This window comes from Chelonoidis abingdonii, chromosome 7 (genome assembly GCF_003597395.2).
Source record: "Chelonoidis abingdonii isolate Lonesome George chromosome 7, CheloAbing_2.0, whole genome shotgun sequence".
NCBI classification, from domain to species: Eukaryota; Metazoa; Chordata; order Testudines; family Testudinidae; genus Chelonoidis; species Chelonoidis abingdonii.
This window is the reverse complement of record NC_133775.1, coordinates 53,141,396-53,158,583: the sequence shown is the minus strand read 5'-3', so window position 1 is coordinate 53,158,583 and position 17,188 is coordinate 53,141,396. Positions and strand designations below refer to the sequence as shown.

Here is a 17,188-nt window from a genome sequence, read left to right as displayed (position 1 = left end):
TGATGGGATTAACTAGAGATGAGAATAACCCCCTAAATTTACTGGCTAAAAATCTTTAATTTTTTTTTTCTGCCTGTGTGCGGAAAAGTGCAAACTTGCACAAAAACGTATTTTTTATATGCAGTTAGCTATGCTGTTTTGCATTAATCTTTTTTACACAATTCACAAAGGGAGCACAGCCCAACTAGTAAGATGGAAAAGTTCAGTTTCAAAAAACAAAATCAGTTAACCTTTAAGGATCCTATAGTGCCCTTGATTTGTGTGCAGAATCCCAATGATCTCCATGGAAACTCTACACACCAATTTGAATGTAGAGCACCACCTATAACAGGGAAGATAAATAGCACCATCTCCCAGCTTTCTCACTGACTGGCCAAATCAACGGCTTGATAAAGGCAACTGACAAGACCAAGTGACGTTGGTAGGGAAAGGAAGAGGACAGCTTTCCTTCTCCATTAAGGCTCCAGTTATTAATGGCATCTTGGTTCTGGAAAGAGACTGAATGCCCATGATGACAAAAAATGCCAATTTCCATGTGCAGCTGATTGTATTCATTAGTACCAGACACAAACCTGTCCATGGCCTTGGTGATCCATTTATTTTTACTTCCAAGCTTGTTTATTGCAATACCTTATATTTGTGACAAGCCACACACTGAAAAAGCTCCAGTGAGTAAACAGCTAGCATCTCATCTTGGCTTGCAACTCTGGACTCACTGTAACACTTCAGTCAGTGCTCCCTTCTGTACTGGCTCCCCAGTGACTACAGACTGGTATCTCTGTCTTGATATTCAAAGCACCTATATGGGATTTGGTCCTAGTTCACTGAGAGATCACCTTGACCTTTCACAACCAGGATGCTTCCTTTCACTTGAACTCTGAAGCAGCTGGACCAAGACTAGGGAATTGACCTCAACACTTTCAAATTTTAAAGGCTGGCTCACAGCCCATTAAAGTCAATGGAAAGACTGACATTGATCGTAGTGGGAGTTGGGTAAGGCCCTAAATGAAAAATGTTCAATAAAGCTTTCCTGGATACGTTCTTTATGAACTTATGCTTCCATGCAATGCACACAGAAACACAAAAACTGTGAACTGGTGGAGTTATTTCCCCTGCAGACTGGGAAGGGAGGGAGAAAAGAAGTACACCTCTACCCCGATATAACGCTGTCCTTCGGAGCCAAAAAATCATACCGCATTATAAGTGAAACCGTGTTATATTGAACTTGCTTTGATCCTCCAGAGTGCGCAATCCCACCCCTCCCAGGACGCTGCTTTACCGTGTTATATCTGAATTCGTGTTATATCGGGTCACATTATATCGGGGTAAAGGTGTAGTTCTTTCTATTTTAACTGCTCAGATACTACACTGATAGGGTCCTGTATAAAGCAGGGAAAGAGATGGATGAGATGGGCAGTGAGATTTAGAGAGGAGAATTTTGCCCTTTCTTATGGCATCTGGTCTTAAAGTCTGGAATTCCAGAGCTGCAGGAAATACAGTCATGCATAATCATCTCTTCTTGTAACTGTGTAAGCTCCGAGGTAATCATGCTGCTGAAATAACAGAGATATTTTCCATTAAAAAGAAACAGCTAAAGAATGTCTCAGGAGCTATAGAACCATAGAAATGTAGGGTTGGAAGGATCTTGAGAGGGTATCAAGTCCCTTCACTGACAGGGATTCCACAGCCTCTCTTGGAAGCCTATTCAGAGTTTATAATCCCCAGATCCTTTTAAGCAGCATTACTTCCTAGCCAGTTATTCCCTGTTTTGTAGCTCTGCATTTCATTTTATATGTGTATGAAGATTATTTTATGTACTGATAGTTTCCTGCCTTAACAGAAGAACTGGATAGAGTGTAACGAAATCTATAATGCTTTTCATGTCTGAGTTCCTGTGCTTGTTCAGGGTTCATTCCAATTTGGGTTAATGTTCTAATCAAAGGGTATATCTACACTACGGGATTATTTCGATTTTACAGAAACCAGTTTTTTAAAACAGATTGTATAAAGTCGAGTGCACGCGGCCACACTAAGCACAGTAATTCAGCAGTGTGCGTCCATGTACCAAGGCTAGCGTCGATTTCTGGAGCGTTGCACTGTGGGTAGCTATCCCATAGCTATCCCATAGTTCCCGCAGTCTCCCCCGCCCATTGGAATTCTGGACTAGATCCCAGTGCCTGATGGGACAAAAAACATTGTCACTGGTGCTTCTGGGTACAGCCTCAACCGTCCCTTCGTGAAAGCAGTGGCAGCCAACCGTTTCGCTCCTTTTTTCCTGTGTGAACTGTGCAGATGCCATACCACAGCAAGCATGGACCCTGCTGAGCTCAAGACAGCAATCATGGATGTTTTAAAGATCTTGTGCAGTCTATGCTGAACTGGGACCTGCAAAGCCAGGCGAGGAGTAGGCAGCTACGGCAGAGCGGCGACAAGAGTGATGAGGACATGGACACAGAATTCTCTCAAACTGCGGACCCCGGCACGTTGGAGATCCTGCTGGTAACGGGGCAGGTTCTAGCCATGGAACACCAATTTCGGGCCCAGGAAACAAGCATAGACTGGTGGGATCGCATAGTGTTGCAGGTGTGGGATGATTTCCAGTGGCTGCAAAACTTTCGCATGCGTAAGGGCACTTTCATGGAACTTTGTGACTTGCTTCCCCTTGCCCTGAAACGCCAGAATACCAAGATGAGAGCAGCCCTCACAGTTGAGAAGCGAGTGGCAATAGCCCTCTGGAAGCTTGCAATGCCAGACAGCTACCGGTCAGTCGGGAATCAATTTGGAGTGGGCAAATCTACTGTGGGGGCTGCTGTGATGCAAGTAGCCAAAGCAATCATTAAGCTGCTGCTACAAAAGTTTGTGACTCTAGGAAATGTGCAGGTCATAGTGGATGGCTTTGCTATAATGGGATTCCCTAACTGTGGTGGGGCGATAGATGGAACCCATATCCCTATCTTGGCACCGGAGCACCAGGGCACCCAGTACATAAACCACAAGGGGTAGTTTACAATGGTGCTGCAAGCACTGGTGGATCACTAGGGATGTTTCACTAACATCCACGTGGGAGGGCCGGGAAGAGTTCATGACGCTCGCATCTTCAGGAACACTACTCTTTAAATGGCTGCAGCAAGGGAATTACTTCCCAGACCAGAAATTAACAGTTGGGGATGTTGAAATGCCTGTCATTTATCCTGGGGGGACCCAGCCTACCCCTTGATGCCATGGCTCATGAAGCCATACACAGGCAGCCTAGACAGTAGTCAGGAGCTGTTCAGCTACAGGCTGAGCAAGTGCAGAATGATGGTAGAATGTGCATTTGGCCATTTAAAGGTGTGCTGGCGCACATTACTGACTTGCTCAGACCTCAGCCAAACCCATGTCCCCTTTGTTATTGCTCCTTGCTATGTGCTCCACAATCTCTGTGAGAGAAAGGGGGAGACCTTTATGGCAGCTTGGGAGGCTGAGGCAAAACACCTGGCCGCTGATTACGTGCAGCCAGACACCAGGGCGATGAGAAGAGCACATCAGGAAGCGGTGCGCATCAGAGAAGCTTTGAAAACCAGTTTCATCATGGGCCAGGGTACGGTATGACTGTTGTTTGTTTCTCCTTGATGAAACTCCCCTCCCCCTTGATTGACTCATTCCCTGTAAGCCACCCACCCTCCCTCTTCGATTATCGCTTGCTTCTTAAGGAAATAAAATCACTCTTGTTTAAAAATCACATATTCTTTATTAATTAATTATAAAAAGAGGGCGAGAACTGATAAGGTAGCCCGGGTGTGGTTTGGGAAGAGGATAGGAGGGAAGGAAAAGGCCACTAAAAAATTTTCAAAGTAATGACAGCCTTTTGGTTGGGCTGTCCATGGGGGTGGAGTGGGCGGGTGCACAAAGCCTTCCCCCACGCGTTCTTACACATCTGGGTGAGGAAGATATGGAACATGGTGAGGGGAGAGGGTGGTTATGCAGGGGCTGCAGCAGCACTCTAAAATCCTACTGCTGTTCCTGAAGCTCCACCATATACTGGAGCATGTCAGTTTGATCACGCAGCAGCCCCAGCATTGCATCCCGCCACCGCTGATCTTCCTGCTGCCTCCTCTCATCTCAGTCGTCTCTCCTCTCCTCACATTCATCCCTCCTGTCCTCACAGTCATGGCATCTTTCCTGTACTTTGATAACACGTCCTTCCACTCATTCAGATGAGCTCTTTCATTGCAGGTAAACATTTTGTCTCGCATCTTTTTTTATCTGAGATAGCCTTCAGGACATAGTAGGGAGGCTTGAAAAATTTGCAGCTGCATGAGGGAGGGAAAAAAGTGAGAGAAGTATTTAAAAAGATACATTTTACAGAACAATGGTTATACTCTTTCACGGTGAACAACACTATTCACCTTACATAGCACATGGTGATCTGACTACAAGGTGTGCATTTATGCATCGTTAATCATTGAGTGCCTGCAGCCTGTGTTAGAGATCTCACAGACAGGTCCGGCAGCAGAATTCACGGTTGCATGCGGCCATGGTAAGCCAGTTTCTTTCGTCCTGCAGCCTTCATCTGATCCAGCGCCCTCCTTTCCCAATAGGAAGCAAGTCCGCTGATGCTGCTTCTTCCGTTAACGCTCAGCAGCAGAAAACCACTCCCCCATCCAGTTCTCTGGGATGATCGCTTTACCCCTCCCCCACTGCGTGGCTGGTATCATAGAAGATCACAGCTAAACACCCCGCTCCCTCCTCCCACCGTGTGACTTGGTAGCAGGAAGATCCCTGCATCCAATGCGAAAAAGTCCAGGGCCAATCATCCCCCTTCTCCTGCTTGGCTACCTGCAGGGAAGGATTCTTTTAAGCCACAGGCAAAAGACCAGTAGCAATGGCCATTTCTGTCCCCTTAATTAAATTCCTGAATTTCAACCAGGTTACCATGAACATATCACTTCCTGAGGATAACATAGTGAGATAAAGAACGGATGTTGCTTGAATGCCAGCAAACACCGGACCATACGCAGCTAGGCTTGTCATGCACATGATCCAGAATTACTTGCCTACAATGCATGCGTGGTCAAGTGCCTACCTGGAGGACGGAAATAAGGCTGCCTGCCCAGAAACCTTCTGCAAAGGCTTGTTGGAGTACTCTCCAGAGAGCTTCATAGAGAGTCCCTGGAGGGATTTCGTATCTCATCCCCCAGAATTGTTAACAGGACTTTTCGAATACTGTACTGGCCAGCGAATGCACCCATTCCTTCAGGGCACCAATAATCATAAAGAACGCTTGCTTTAAACCATGTTTATATTACCAAAGGTACACTCACCAGGTCCCTCTCATGGGGCTTCATTGTTGGAAGTGGCCATTGGGAGGGGCCTGGAAGGTAAATTCCCATCACGGTGAGAAAAAGCTCCTGGCTTGTTGGGGGAACAGAGTGCTGTGTGCTCTTTGCAAACTTTGTCCTCTCTTCCTCCTCCTATCTTCCCGTCCACAGAACCTCAGGCATGACTAAGATTACCACCACCTGGGATTCCACAGACAGGTGTGGGTAGTGGTGGCGAACGCTCTAAGAATGCATGCAGCTCAGCGTCAAAGCGCGGCTATGTTTTTCAGCCCTGCTCCGGACCCTTCCATTTGCTTCTATTGGTTTCTGGTAGGCTTGTCTGAGTCCCTTAACTTTCACACGGCATCGTACTGATTCCCCTGCTGTGGCCTCTCCGCAGTCATATGCCATTGGAAATTTTTTCAAATGTTTTTGTATTTCGTCTTTGGAACGGAAGTTCGTTAAGCAGGAATCCTGCTCCTCATAGGCGATCAGATCCAGTACCTCCGCATGCAGTCCATGCTGGAGCGTCTTTTTGATTCTCTCAGGAGACTGCATTGTTACCTGTGGCGATGAGCTCTGCGTGGTCACCTTTGCTGTAGCTCTCCACGCTGGACAAACAGAGAAATGAAATATCAAAAGTTCACGGGGCTTTTCCTGTCTACCTGGCCAGTGCATCCGAGTTCAGATGGCTTTCCAGAGCGGTCACAATGGTGCACTGTGGGATACCGCCCGGAGGCCAATACCGTCGAATTGCAGCCACACTAACCCTAATCTGACATGGCAATAATGATCTGAGTGCCACTCACCTCGTCGGGGAGGAGTACAGAAATCGGTTTTAAGAGCCCTTTGTATCTATATAAAGGGCTTCATTGTGTGGATGGGTGCAGGGTTAAATCGGTTTAAAGCTGCTAAATTTGGTATAAACGCGTAGTATAGACCAGGCCTAATCTGTTTTTTGTTTTTACTGTTCCATTATTACTGTATCTGAGCTCCACCCAGGTAACTGGGTGAAGCCATTTGGTTCTGTGGCCTAGGGGAAAAGCAGTGAAGTTCTGGAACAGCCTTCCAAGGGAGAAGTGAGGGCAAAGTAACCAATTGGCTTCAAGACTGAGCTTGATACATTTATGGAGGGGATGGTATGATGAGATTGCCTGCCATGGCATGTAGCAGATTTGTCACTGCTAGCACCAAATATCTCTAACAGCCAGTAATGGGACACTAGATGGGGAGTGCTCTGAGCTGCAACAGAGAATTCTATAGGTGTATGACTGTTGGGTCTTGCCGAAATGCTCAGGGTCCAACTGACTGCCATGTTTGGGATCTGGAAGGAATTTTCCCCCAGGTCAGATTGGCAGAGGCCCTGAGGGTTTTTTGCGCAAGTCACTTGCTGGTTTAAACCAAAGTAAATGGTGATCTTCAGTAATTTGAAATCTTTAAATCATGATTTGGGAACTTCAGTAGCTCAGCCAGAGGTTATGGGTGTATTAAAGGAGTGTGTGGGCGAGGTTCTGTGGCCTGCAATGTGCAGGAGGTCAGACTAGATGATCATGATGGTCCCTTCTGGCCTTAATCTATGAGATGTATTCTGAGCTCTGCTACTTACTTTTCTGGGTGACTTTGAAGAAGTGATTTCACCACTCTGTGGTTCTGTTTCCTCATCTGAAGTGGGGATAATGACATTTGCCATCTTTGTAAAGTGGTCTGAGTTCTATGGATGAAAGTTGCTATATAAGATACATAATTCTTAAATAATGCTTTGGTAAATAATGAGCTCAGAATCAGTCTACTAGAGAGTATTTGTTCTGCTGAAACTCTAATCACTAAATGGTTTTAAGTTTGAGCTAGGAAAATAAAAGTAAAATTTAAAACAGAAGTCATATTAATGATTTAATGTTACTATTAAATCTGAATATTCTTGTAATGTTTGATTTACACCCCAAAATCAGATCTGGACCAAATTCTGATTTCATATACTGCAGTGTAACTCCATTTACTTCAGTCATTACACCTGATTTACATTACTTTAAACAAGATCAGAATCAGGGCCACAGTATATTTTTGTTCTAGTGATTTCACTCAACAGTTGTAATTTTTTTCTGCTGCAAGTTTCAGATCTTTGTAATAAGTACATGATCAAAATATGCCACCTACTGGCTATATTGCCTTCCACTTTCAACATCAAAGAATTAGGATTTTTAACATAGACATTTTTTAAAGACAGTCTTCCTCTTTTGTGCTGTATAATTTTCTATAGAAGGCACCGAACATTATTTCATAACAAGATTGTCCACAGCAGAACTGAAACAGCGGATGAGAAATGTTTACATGACTCATTCATGAGGTTCTTCAACTAATTCAGGTAGCAGTGCAGACATTCTCTTTAGATGATCCATGGAGTATGAAATCAAGCCAAAGTAGATGAATTTAGCTTTCTCTCTTTTGTTTAGCTGCTGCTGCTCCTGTGCTCTTCCCTTTTTGGCAGAGTGAATATTTGAGTTTGCAGTGATTTATAGAGGCAAAAAAAACCCTGACCTTTTTTCCTCTCCAGACTCTTGCATATCCTGGCAAATGACCTCTTTAAATGGACATGCATTTGCTTTTTAAATTTCGATGGGCAATCTGCCACCACTTCATGGTTCTTTACTGACGATCTTGCTATTCCTCTGTTGACTAGTGGCCCCTGTTAAGTCCTCACAGCCATTAAGTTTATGTTGTATTTTTAATCAAAGGGTAGAGACATTGCATGGACCAAAGGCTTATGGGACTTCTGGTGTGACCAAAATGAGGGTAAAGGCAGGATGACCTAGGAATTAAACTGTGGCAAAATAGTTCCTCACTTTATACTCAGGACACACTAACTTCTTTCATTGTCAGTTATCAGGATAGAGCCCCAAAATAAGACACTTTCTCGGTGTTTATTTGTCAGGTCTTTTAGTGCATATTGTTGATGCTATCATGATAAAAGGACTGTATTAGGACAAATCGTAATTCATAATAAGCTACCATATTATACAGCCTTCTCATTTCAAAATTCTCCAGTCTTCCAGATGTGACCTATATTTTATCAGAAATTACTATTTAAAAAAAACAGCAAACTAGTGATTTACCATAAGAGATTGAGAAGTAGTTAGGATTCTTTTTGAGGGAGGTGTGTGTGTGAGGAGAAGGAACGATGTTCTTTTTTTCAAAAATTTCAACATACAGTTTGTTTATTTGTTGTTAAAGCCCCTTCTTCTAAGCAATACTGGCCTGCTTCTGGTATTAAGAGCAACAGTTGTACAAGCTGATATGGCTTTTTGCCGTCGGTTAAAGAACCACCTCCAGTGTCAATTCTTTGCCCTGAACTTTGACTCTGTTTTACAGGTGATCAAGCAAGCAATGGTGGAAAGCATTGAATACAGAAGACAGAATCCATCCCGCTGCTCTGTGTCCCTCAGCAATGTTGAGGCAAGAAAATACTTCAACAAGAAGTCTCCAAGCACTAAGCATACGTAGGATATGTACTGCAAGTGCCACTCCTCCAAGAAATTTGCTAAATCTATGTAACTGGATCTGGACATGAGTTACAACACACCATTGCTCAGGTGAAGGGGCCATGTGAAACTGAGAGAAGCATTTTTTGTGAAATTTTATGTTTCACTGTGATTTGTACTTTTTTACATTTTTGTTTTGCATCTACAAACATTTACAAAATTCCAGCATAAATGGCAATTTCTTTATTTTAAAAAATATAGACTTGTGCATGCTTTGGATGCAAAGTAATTTGGTTCAAAATGCTCCTATTTTTGTAAAACATCTGCCAATTTCATGAATATTTTCTCTCAATATTTTCGATTTTAAATGTTTGTTAAAATGGCGACTGTGTCCAGGCTCCTGGAAGGGCCACACTGAAAATGCCACATGCAGGGCAGACTGCAAGGAACAGGAGCAGACAATCCCTCAAACTGGTGGTTTATCCTATAATTAGATTCATCAAACCAGTAACAAAACAGCTTTTGTAATACCACACTGATTAACCAGAAGCCAAACACAATCCCCTGTAAACATTCCAGCCCTTGGCTTCCATCTAGACAACCAAGTCTAATACAGTGAGGAGTTAATGAAAACCCATTTCATTATATGTGAGCTTCTTTCTAATGCCAGAGGATCAGACACATACTTCCAGGTCAATATGAATCTCACCCAAATACTACGCTGTCAGCCAATCTTTAGTAAACAAACTAAAGATGTAATAATAAAAGAAAAGAGTTATAAATGGTTAATAGATCACATACACACAAATAATTCCAAGTCCTTATATCAAGTTTGTAGCAATGATGGAATATATCAGGGTGGCCAACCTGTGGCTCCAGAACCACATGCAGCTATTCAGAAGTTAATGTGCAGCTCCTTGTATAGGCACTGACTTGAGGGCTGGAGCTACAGGTGCCAAATTTCCAGTGTGCCAGGGGCTGCTCACTGCTCAACCCCTGGCTGTGCCACAGGCCCTGCCTTCACTCCAGTCCTCTCCCCACCAACCCCCGAGCCTCCTGCATGCCACGAAATAGCTAATTGGGAGGTGATAGGGAGGGGAAGTTGCTGGGAGCTGGGGGGGGGGGAGGGGAGAGGGCGGGACATATTACGGTGGCTCTTTGGCAATGTACATTGGTAAATTCTGGCTCCTTCTCAGGCTCAGATTGGCCACCCCTGGAATAAATTGATGGCTTGTAGAGTCTCTCTGGTAACTTCCAAAAAATTGGAAGGTCCTCAGTTCAAAGTTCATGATCCATTGGGATCAGGGTCTCATTGTGCTGGGCACTGTGCAAGTGCACATAAAGATGTGATCGCTTCCCTAAAAAGCTTACAGTCTGATTTAAAACAATTCAATGAGGGGGTGTAACAATCACTACGGGGAGGAGGGAAGGAGAATGATGAGGATGATGAGATCTCATGTGACGTAGGTTACCTGTGTGCACAGCTTGATGGTTGTGAATTAGATGAAAGGATGTCTGGTTTACTTCTAAAAAAAGAATTATCATAGAATCATAGAATATCAGAGTTGGAAGGGACCTCAAGAGATCATCTAGTCCAACTCCCTGCTTAAAGCAGGACCAATCGCTTCTCTCTTGAGTTCTCACTTGATTGCCGCTCAGCCCAGCAGTCATTAGCTGTCACATAGGTGTCACAGCAGAAGTGGCATTTGAAGTGGAAGAAGCTTTGTTCAAGGAGGGTTTGCTATGTGTGATGGACAGTGCAGTAGGGAACACAGACACTTGTGGGAGAACCAGACGTAAGCATTCCAGGCTGGAGCTCAAGAACTTTATCAGACCTTTATCCTCAGTGGTTGTGGCTTACACACTATGAGTAGAATTAAGCACATGCGCAAGTCTTGGCAAGATCAGGGCCTCAGATTGTAAACTCTTCAATGCAAGGTCCTTGACTGAAATCTAAAGTCACTGACAAAACTATTGACTTCAGTGGAGCCAGGAATTCCCCCCTTTATCTTTTTACTTGTCCATTAGGTTCCCACCAAGCTTGGCACTGTATAAATAATAAAAATCACAATTAGCAACACTGCTTCTTGCAAAACCTGCTGAAAGCTAATCTGATTTTTTTTATCTGATAATTCTCACAATAAACAATTTTTACAGCAACTGCTCATTTATCAAAGAGATTACTGTTAATCCAGTGATGGTTCCTTTTATTGTGAGTTATAGCACCATTTTTAATTGTCTAAGATCTTCATACCCATGAGGAAGTAAGCAATTATAATGAAATTTTCTTAATAGTTACTGCATCGTCCTTCCTTAAATTTATATGTAATCCCAGCTAATTAATAAACACTTCCCTTATTGAGGAGTAGGTTTTATTTGTGTTTGAATTAGTACTTTGTTTAAAATCAAGAGAGAAAATAAAGGTAATTTATTTTACCGATGCATAATTTAAACGTTTGCAGCAAATGATTGAAAACAGGGAGAAGCTGGTACCACCTTTATATTGTAATATTTTTTTTTTCTAAATATATTGTTTTTTCTTTTGGTTAATGTGATAATATTTTTATTTCATAATATATATTTTCTGTGATGCTCACAAAGTGTAAGATTTACATTATCACATTATTATGTTATCAGATGGCAAAATATAAATAAAACTTGGTTTGTGGCATTCGTTGTTTCAGGAGGCATATGCTAATTCTCAGACAGTGCACTGTACTTTACATTTCATTGTGATACAGGCTCAGATGTTCCGAACTAATGAGAGTGGAAACCAGTGAGACTTATACGAGCAAGGCATGCCGGTACAGCTGGTCTATAACAAGATGTAACTTCTGTGAAAATTTTAACTAAAATGTCTTTTTAGTTGAAATTCAACCTTTAGTTAAAGAATTGAATTTGGGAAAATTTCAGCCAGCTCTGATAACAGATCTGGCCCTTGTTTATCCTTGTCACAGGGGTGTTAAAACATCACTCTGGGAGAAATTCTATGCTGTATCTAAGGCTCTGCCATTGTTGGGATTCTAGAAAAGGTCAGCCCTGGTCTTTGGGAATGAAAGCAGGTGGGCTGAAGGGTTCCCTTTCCATGACTGAGAGTCAGGTCCCAGGAAATGTGGCAGAGAGGCCCAGGGAGGAAACAGTGCTGCATCGTGCTGAGACCCAGGGAAGCTTAACGCATATGAGGGATTCAGTGTCTGGATCCCCGCACACCAGTCTGGTGAGCTGGCAGCACAGGGGTTCTAGATCTATGACAACTCACTTTTCTGATGGGAAGGGAACACTTGAGTGTTGTAAATCTTTTCATGAGGGACCATTTTATTACTATATGGCAACCAAGGCTGTCAGTCTGACACTGGCCATCACCACTAGGGCAGCAAAATGTAAGACAAATCAAAACTCTCACTAATATTTTAACATGAATGAGTACAGGACAGACCTTTCCAATACGCTTACACCAGCAAATTTTCTTGAGTCCACATGGATAGCAACCTGGCGTTACTGTTTCAGAGTAGAAGCCGTGTTAGTCTATATCCGCAAAAAGCACAGGAGTACTTGTGGTACCTTAGAGACTAACAAATTTATTTCAGCATGAGCTTTCGTGAGCTACAGCTCACTTCTTGGGATGCATTCTTTGGATGTGTTACTGTGGATTTAAAACTAAAAGGACTTACCATTCAGAACCAGAATAGCTGCTAATGCTTTCCCTTTTGGGAAAGTCTGCTGTTCATCTGGAAGCACTTGACTGGAATTTGTTTATTTGGCAAGAGAAACATCTGAGATGACTTGGTCTTCCCAACTAATTTATTGATGAGTCTGTTTTTGTTTATTCCAGTTGTTAGCAACAATCAAATGAAAATCTTTCACAAGCCAACATTCCTAAATATAAAAGAGGAAATCTATCTGCGTGCAGTAGAAAGTGATGCATTCAAACCTAATTCAGCTCAGCTGTAGCGTAGGAGGCTTAGCCAATTGTCATGCAGTGTATTAGAAATTATATAAAATATGAATAGTAGCGCAGAAAAAGTAAATATCTTCCTACCTCCTCACAAATGACATGAAACCAATAAAATTGTTTTCTGCTTAAACCAAGTATTTGGTCCTATGATTCATAATTAGAGCTTGGTGACATTTTTTGACAGAAACTTGCAGATTTGGAGCAGCTTGAAACATTTTGTGAATTTGTGTAGATTTCATTCAGTTGCTTTGGGTGGGGGAAAATAATCCAAAAACCTGGTATGTTTTGTTTTGAAATGAAACACCAATTTTTCAATTCAAAATGATTTTTTGCTTTCAAATTTCCTTTCATTTCAGTTTGAATGAAATGAGTCATTTCACCCAATTTTTTCTACTTTTTGATTCTCCAAAACTCGATGGGAAAAAAATTCAGATCAACCCAAAACAATTTTTTCTTCAATTTGTCGTATTTACCAGAAACTCAAAACATTTGTTGTTCATGCAGCAATATTCGCACTCTTTTTTTTCAAGACTTTAGCTGTTTTATTGGTTGTGCTATTTTTTCCTACAAAGTAGTTTGTTAGTTTAACAAAATAATAATTGCATTTGGAGCTGGTTGAAATACATTTCAAAATATGGACAACATTTTAAAATAAAAAAAAGTTTGACTATATTTTCAAGTGCCCATCCCTTCTCTCGCATGTGCACATGACCTTTCTTTTCCAGCCAACTACGGAGCTGGTTGCTATCCTTCAAATGTTGGGAAAAAAACAAGCAAACAAACAGGAAAACATTCTAAAAAAAAAATATGTGTTTTCTTCCTCTGTTTTCTGCAACAGGCTCCACGTTGGGGTATGACTAGGTTTGGGGGAAGGGAAGAAACATTGTGCTTTAATATTCTAAGATTACTGGCAATAGTCTGGTCTTATCTGGACTGTTCATAAAAACTCATGGCCCAATCCTGCTCTGATTGAAGTCAAGGACAAAATTCTTGTTTTCAGGATTGGGCCTAGAACAGAAATTTTAAAAAGTGTGTGATGAAAATGGCATCATAGAGAGCCATATTCATATATCTCACTGATTTCCAGATTAAATTTCCTCAGTTTTTAAGTAAAAAGCTATCCCATCCCCACAAATGCATTCCAGGGTCCAAAAGTCAAACTGTTTTCTTTCCATCTCACTCGTCATTGTCATCATGGAGGTTCTCTGGGCCAAATCAAGGCCCCAGCCTCTTAAAAGATTTGTATAAGTGTCGTTAATGACATCTATGGGTTGGCACAGCCATGTCGCCTTTTTTGAACACCCTCCACAGTGAACAGAGGTGGAACAAGGAGCCATTGCGACAGCTCAGTGCTACTTTAGGATCCCCATGGATGGAGAGAATCCCCCAGTGTAACACTACTTCAAGGCAGCTTTATGTCCCAAAGCTGTACTGTTGCTGGGAAAAGCCTACTGAGTTTGGGCCCTATGGCTATGCCCTGGAGGCATCACTCAGATTCCTTGTCTCGACATGTTGATACTGACCATATGGTGGAGTTTCCAATTTGGAAGTCAGATGTATTAAATGTCTATTTACATTATTGAGGGGGGAGGGCGGGTTGGTTTTTTTTTTTCGGCCAAGAGCAAATTTGTGGGCTGAACTCTGACTAACCTGGAAAGCACAAGAAATGAATCCGTATGAACATTGATGTCAAGATTTGAATGTACGCAGCAGAGAAAGAAAATTGCGTCAGTATCAAATCTCTGTTTTGACCCAAAGTTTTGTCGGCAGGATGAAATTTGAGAAAGAATAGGAAAGGAATTAGAAACCACTAAGGTCTTTTCTTTAAGGCACTCTATGTTGGCAAGGGATCTGTCTGCTTTCAGGCCACCGGAAGGATTCTTTTGTTCAAAGCAGTCTGTAACAGCAAATGGATTTGATGTTAGTAACACAGGTTATACAACCAAACAAATTTACATGACACATGCTTTCCCTGCTGCTCACTCAAGTTGAAAGTATGTCGACATTTCCTGAAGCTGTAATTTCACCTATTACTCTTACTTCTTTTACTTACATAGGGTTAGATTTGTGTACTAATCTTCTGAGTCATCAAATTGTTATAAATGTAAACTTGCCCTTCTCACGCGAGGGGAAAAAATAAAGATCATAGTGGTTCAGCAAAAAAGACTATAAATCATGAGAGTTAAACAGTAAGCTAAATTCCATGCAAAAAAAGTCATGTTGATAAGCAATGATTAGATTTATAAATTGATCTGTGAAAAAATTGACCTTCATTCTGCTCCCTTGTGTTTATAAAGACAGTATTTTAAAAGTATAACTCGTGGCTGTTAATACAACATTTTATATAATAGAAATTGGAATTTCTTATGTGACCTTACAGTCGGTTACAATTTAGTGTATACAGATCAGAGTTTGGCTTGATTTTTAGAACATAATGAGCTCCCCCAAACAAGCCAAGTTTGTGAAAAATCAGTAGTGTGAAGGTTTGAAATGCTTAAAGTTGAATGGCCCAAAGTCCGAGATGATCCGGAGTTTGAGAAGATATTGAATTTTAGGTGATCTCTAATTTGAGGAAATCTTCTGTGTGACATTCTCTAGAAACTAATCAGATCCCAAGGAAGGGGAATGACACAGTGTTCTAACAACACTAGTTTTGAATCAGTTTAGAAAACTGAATGACAGTGTTGCAGCTTTAACTTAAAAATATTGAACTGGTTTTATTCAAAGCAGGCTCGTGCTGAGTGACATGACTTTAATGCTGAAGTGCCTTTAACACTGACACAGTTTTGTAATTTTGCACTTAATTGTAACAATATTTGATGCTTCAATGACACTTTCGATCTGAGGATCTCAAGTGCTTTGTAGACAATGGTGAATAAGGCCATACAACATCTATGTAAGGAAGGTATTATTGTTTCTATTGCATAGCAAGGGAAACCAAGCCATAGATGTTATGAGACTGACCAAGGGCTACAGAGTATATCTGTGGCAGGTCCAGGACAAGAATTGATGTCTTCTTTTATTTAGGTTTTTGCTTAATTCACTAGCCTTCCAGCCAAGCCATTAGGTCAATATTTTCAAATCTGAATGACTAAAATTAGGCACCTAAATCCAGATTTGGGTGCTTAAGTAAAGTCATCTCTTTTTCAAAGGTGCTAAGCACCCAGTCACTCCAATTAATCCCAATTACTTCAGTGCAGGTACAGACACACTTTCTGCAACACTCTCTAATTTAAGTGCTTCTATCTTTTGAGCAGCCAAATTGTGACATTGAGGGCCAGATTGTCACAAATACTGAGTCCCTCTTCCTGCACCTCACAGCTCCTATTGACTTGCCCTGGAAAGTAAATGGGAGCTGTGGGTGCTCAACATCTCTGTAGGGAAGGCTAGAAGTGTCTCAATCTGGATTTATATGCTAGTTAATGGGAGTTTTTTTCACTGCATTCAGTAGGAACACGATGTAAGATTGAAGTTCATCATCTAGATATGCTAAATATGTGTTTTGCCAAGATGTTCTGTAGGATGGATTATAGGGAGCAGGGAAAGGGAATAATGAAACAACACTAAGTTAAATTGAGGCAAATATTTTGCTTGAATAGCCATAAAACACAGAGACTGATTTTTTGCAGCTGTAGATTTCAAACAAATATTTGCTTTTGTTTCCAATTTCTTTTAATCCAGAGGATTAGCGAAAGGAAATTTTATTTGCTAGGTCTGCCAAATGCTGTTATGATGCTGTTATGAAAGTTGAGAGTCTGTTCATCTGTGCTGAGGGGGGAATGTGGCTTGTCAGAGTTCACATCTCCAGTTTTGAGATGGTAGCTCATTGAAAATGACAGCTCAGAAATCTGCTATGTGAATCAATATGGACGTGTTGGTCTCAGAATAAGAATACACAACTTCTGTTTAAAATATTAGTGCTAAGCTCAGACTCATAACAGACAATGTAAACAGACACACCACTGATGGCTGGGAAGACTGAGTCTGGCCGTTGTTCTGAATGTTATATATATTCTTATGTTTGTTTAAGAAATTCTAGCCAACCAAATTAAGGCACTGTGAAAACAATGTGACCCCTTTTCCCATTTGTGATGACATGCACCTTTATATGTGCCAGTAAACGCAAGTGGAGACTACTCAGTGCAACTTCTTCAACAAATGTCAGAGGGGTAGCCGTGTTAGTCTGGATTTGTAAAAGTGGCAATGAGTTCTGTGGCACCTTATAGACTAACAAGCATATTGGAGCATGAGCTTTTGAAATTTGTTGAAGAAACAGCAACGAATTCTGTGACACGTTATAGACTAACAAATGTATTGGAGCATGAGCTTTTGAAAGCTCATGCTCCAATATGTTTGTTAGTCTATAACGTGCCACAGAATTCGTTGCCGTTTCTTCAACAAATTTACTCTCTGGATTTTTTTCTTCAAAGCGTGGTATGCTGTTACCTACTGATGAA

The 17,188-nt window shown here is 41.6% G+C and overlaps 1 protein-coding gene across 2 annotated transcripts in view; it reads left to right on the top strand.

Annotated features, from left to right (window-relative positions):
* Positions 1 to 11,447, top strand: part of PLA2G4A (phospholipase A2 group IVA) — a 127,286-nt gene extending 115,839 nt beyond the window's left edge. Inside the window, exon 18 of one of the 2 annotated variants that reach the window (XM_032783433.2) lies at positions 8,667 to 11,447. In XM_032783433.2, coding sequence (XP_032639324.1) covers positions 8,667 to 8,798 — 132 coding nt within the window. In that variant the 3' untranslated portion in view covers positions 8,799 to 11,447. The remainder of the gene's footprint in view (positions 1 to 8,666) is intronic. The other variant, XM_075067862.1, reaches the window with a different exon arrangement.
* Positions 11,448 to 17,188: the final 5,741 nt, after the last annotated feature.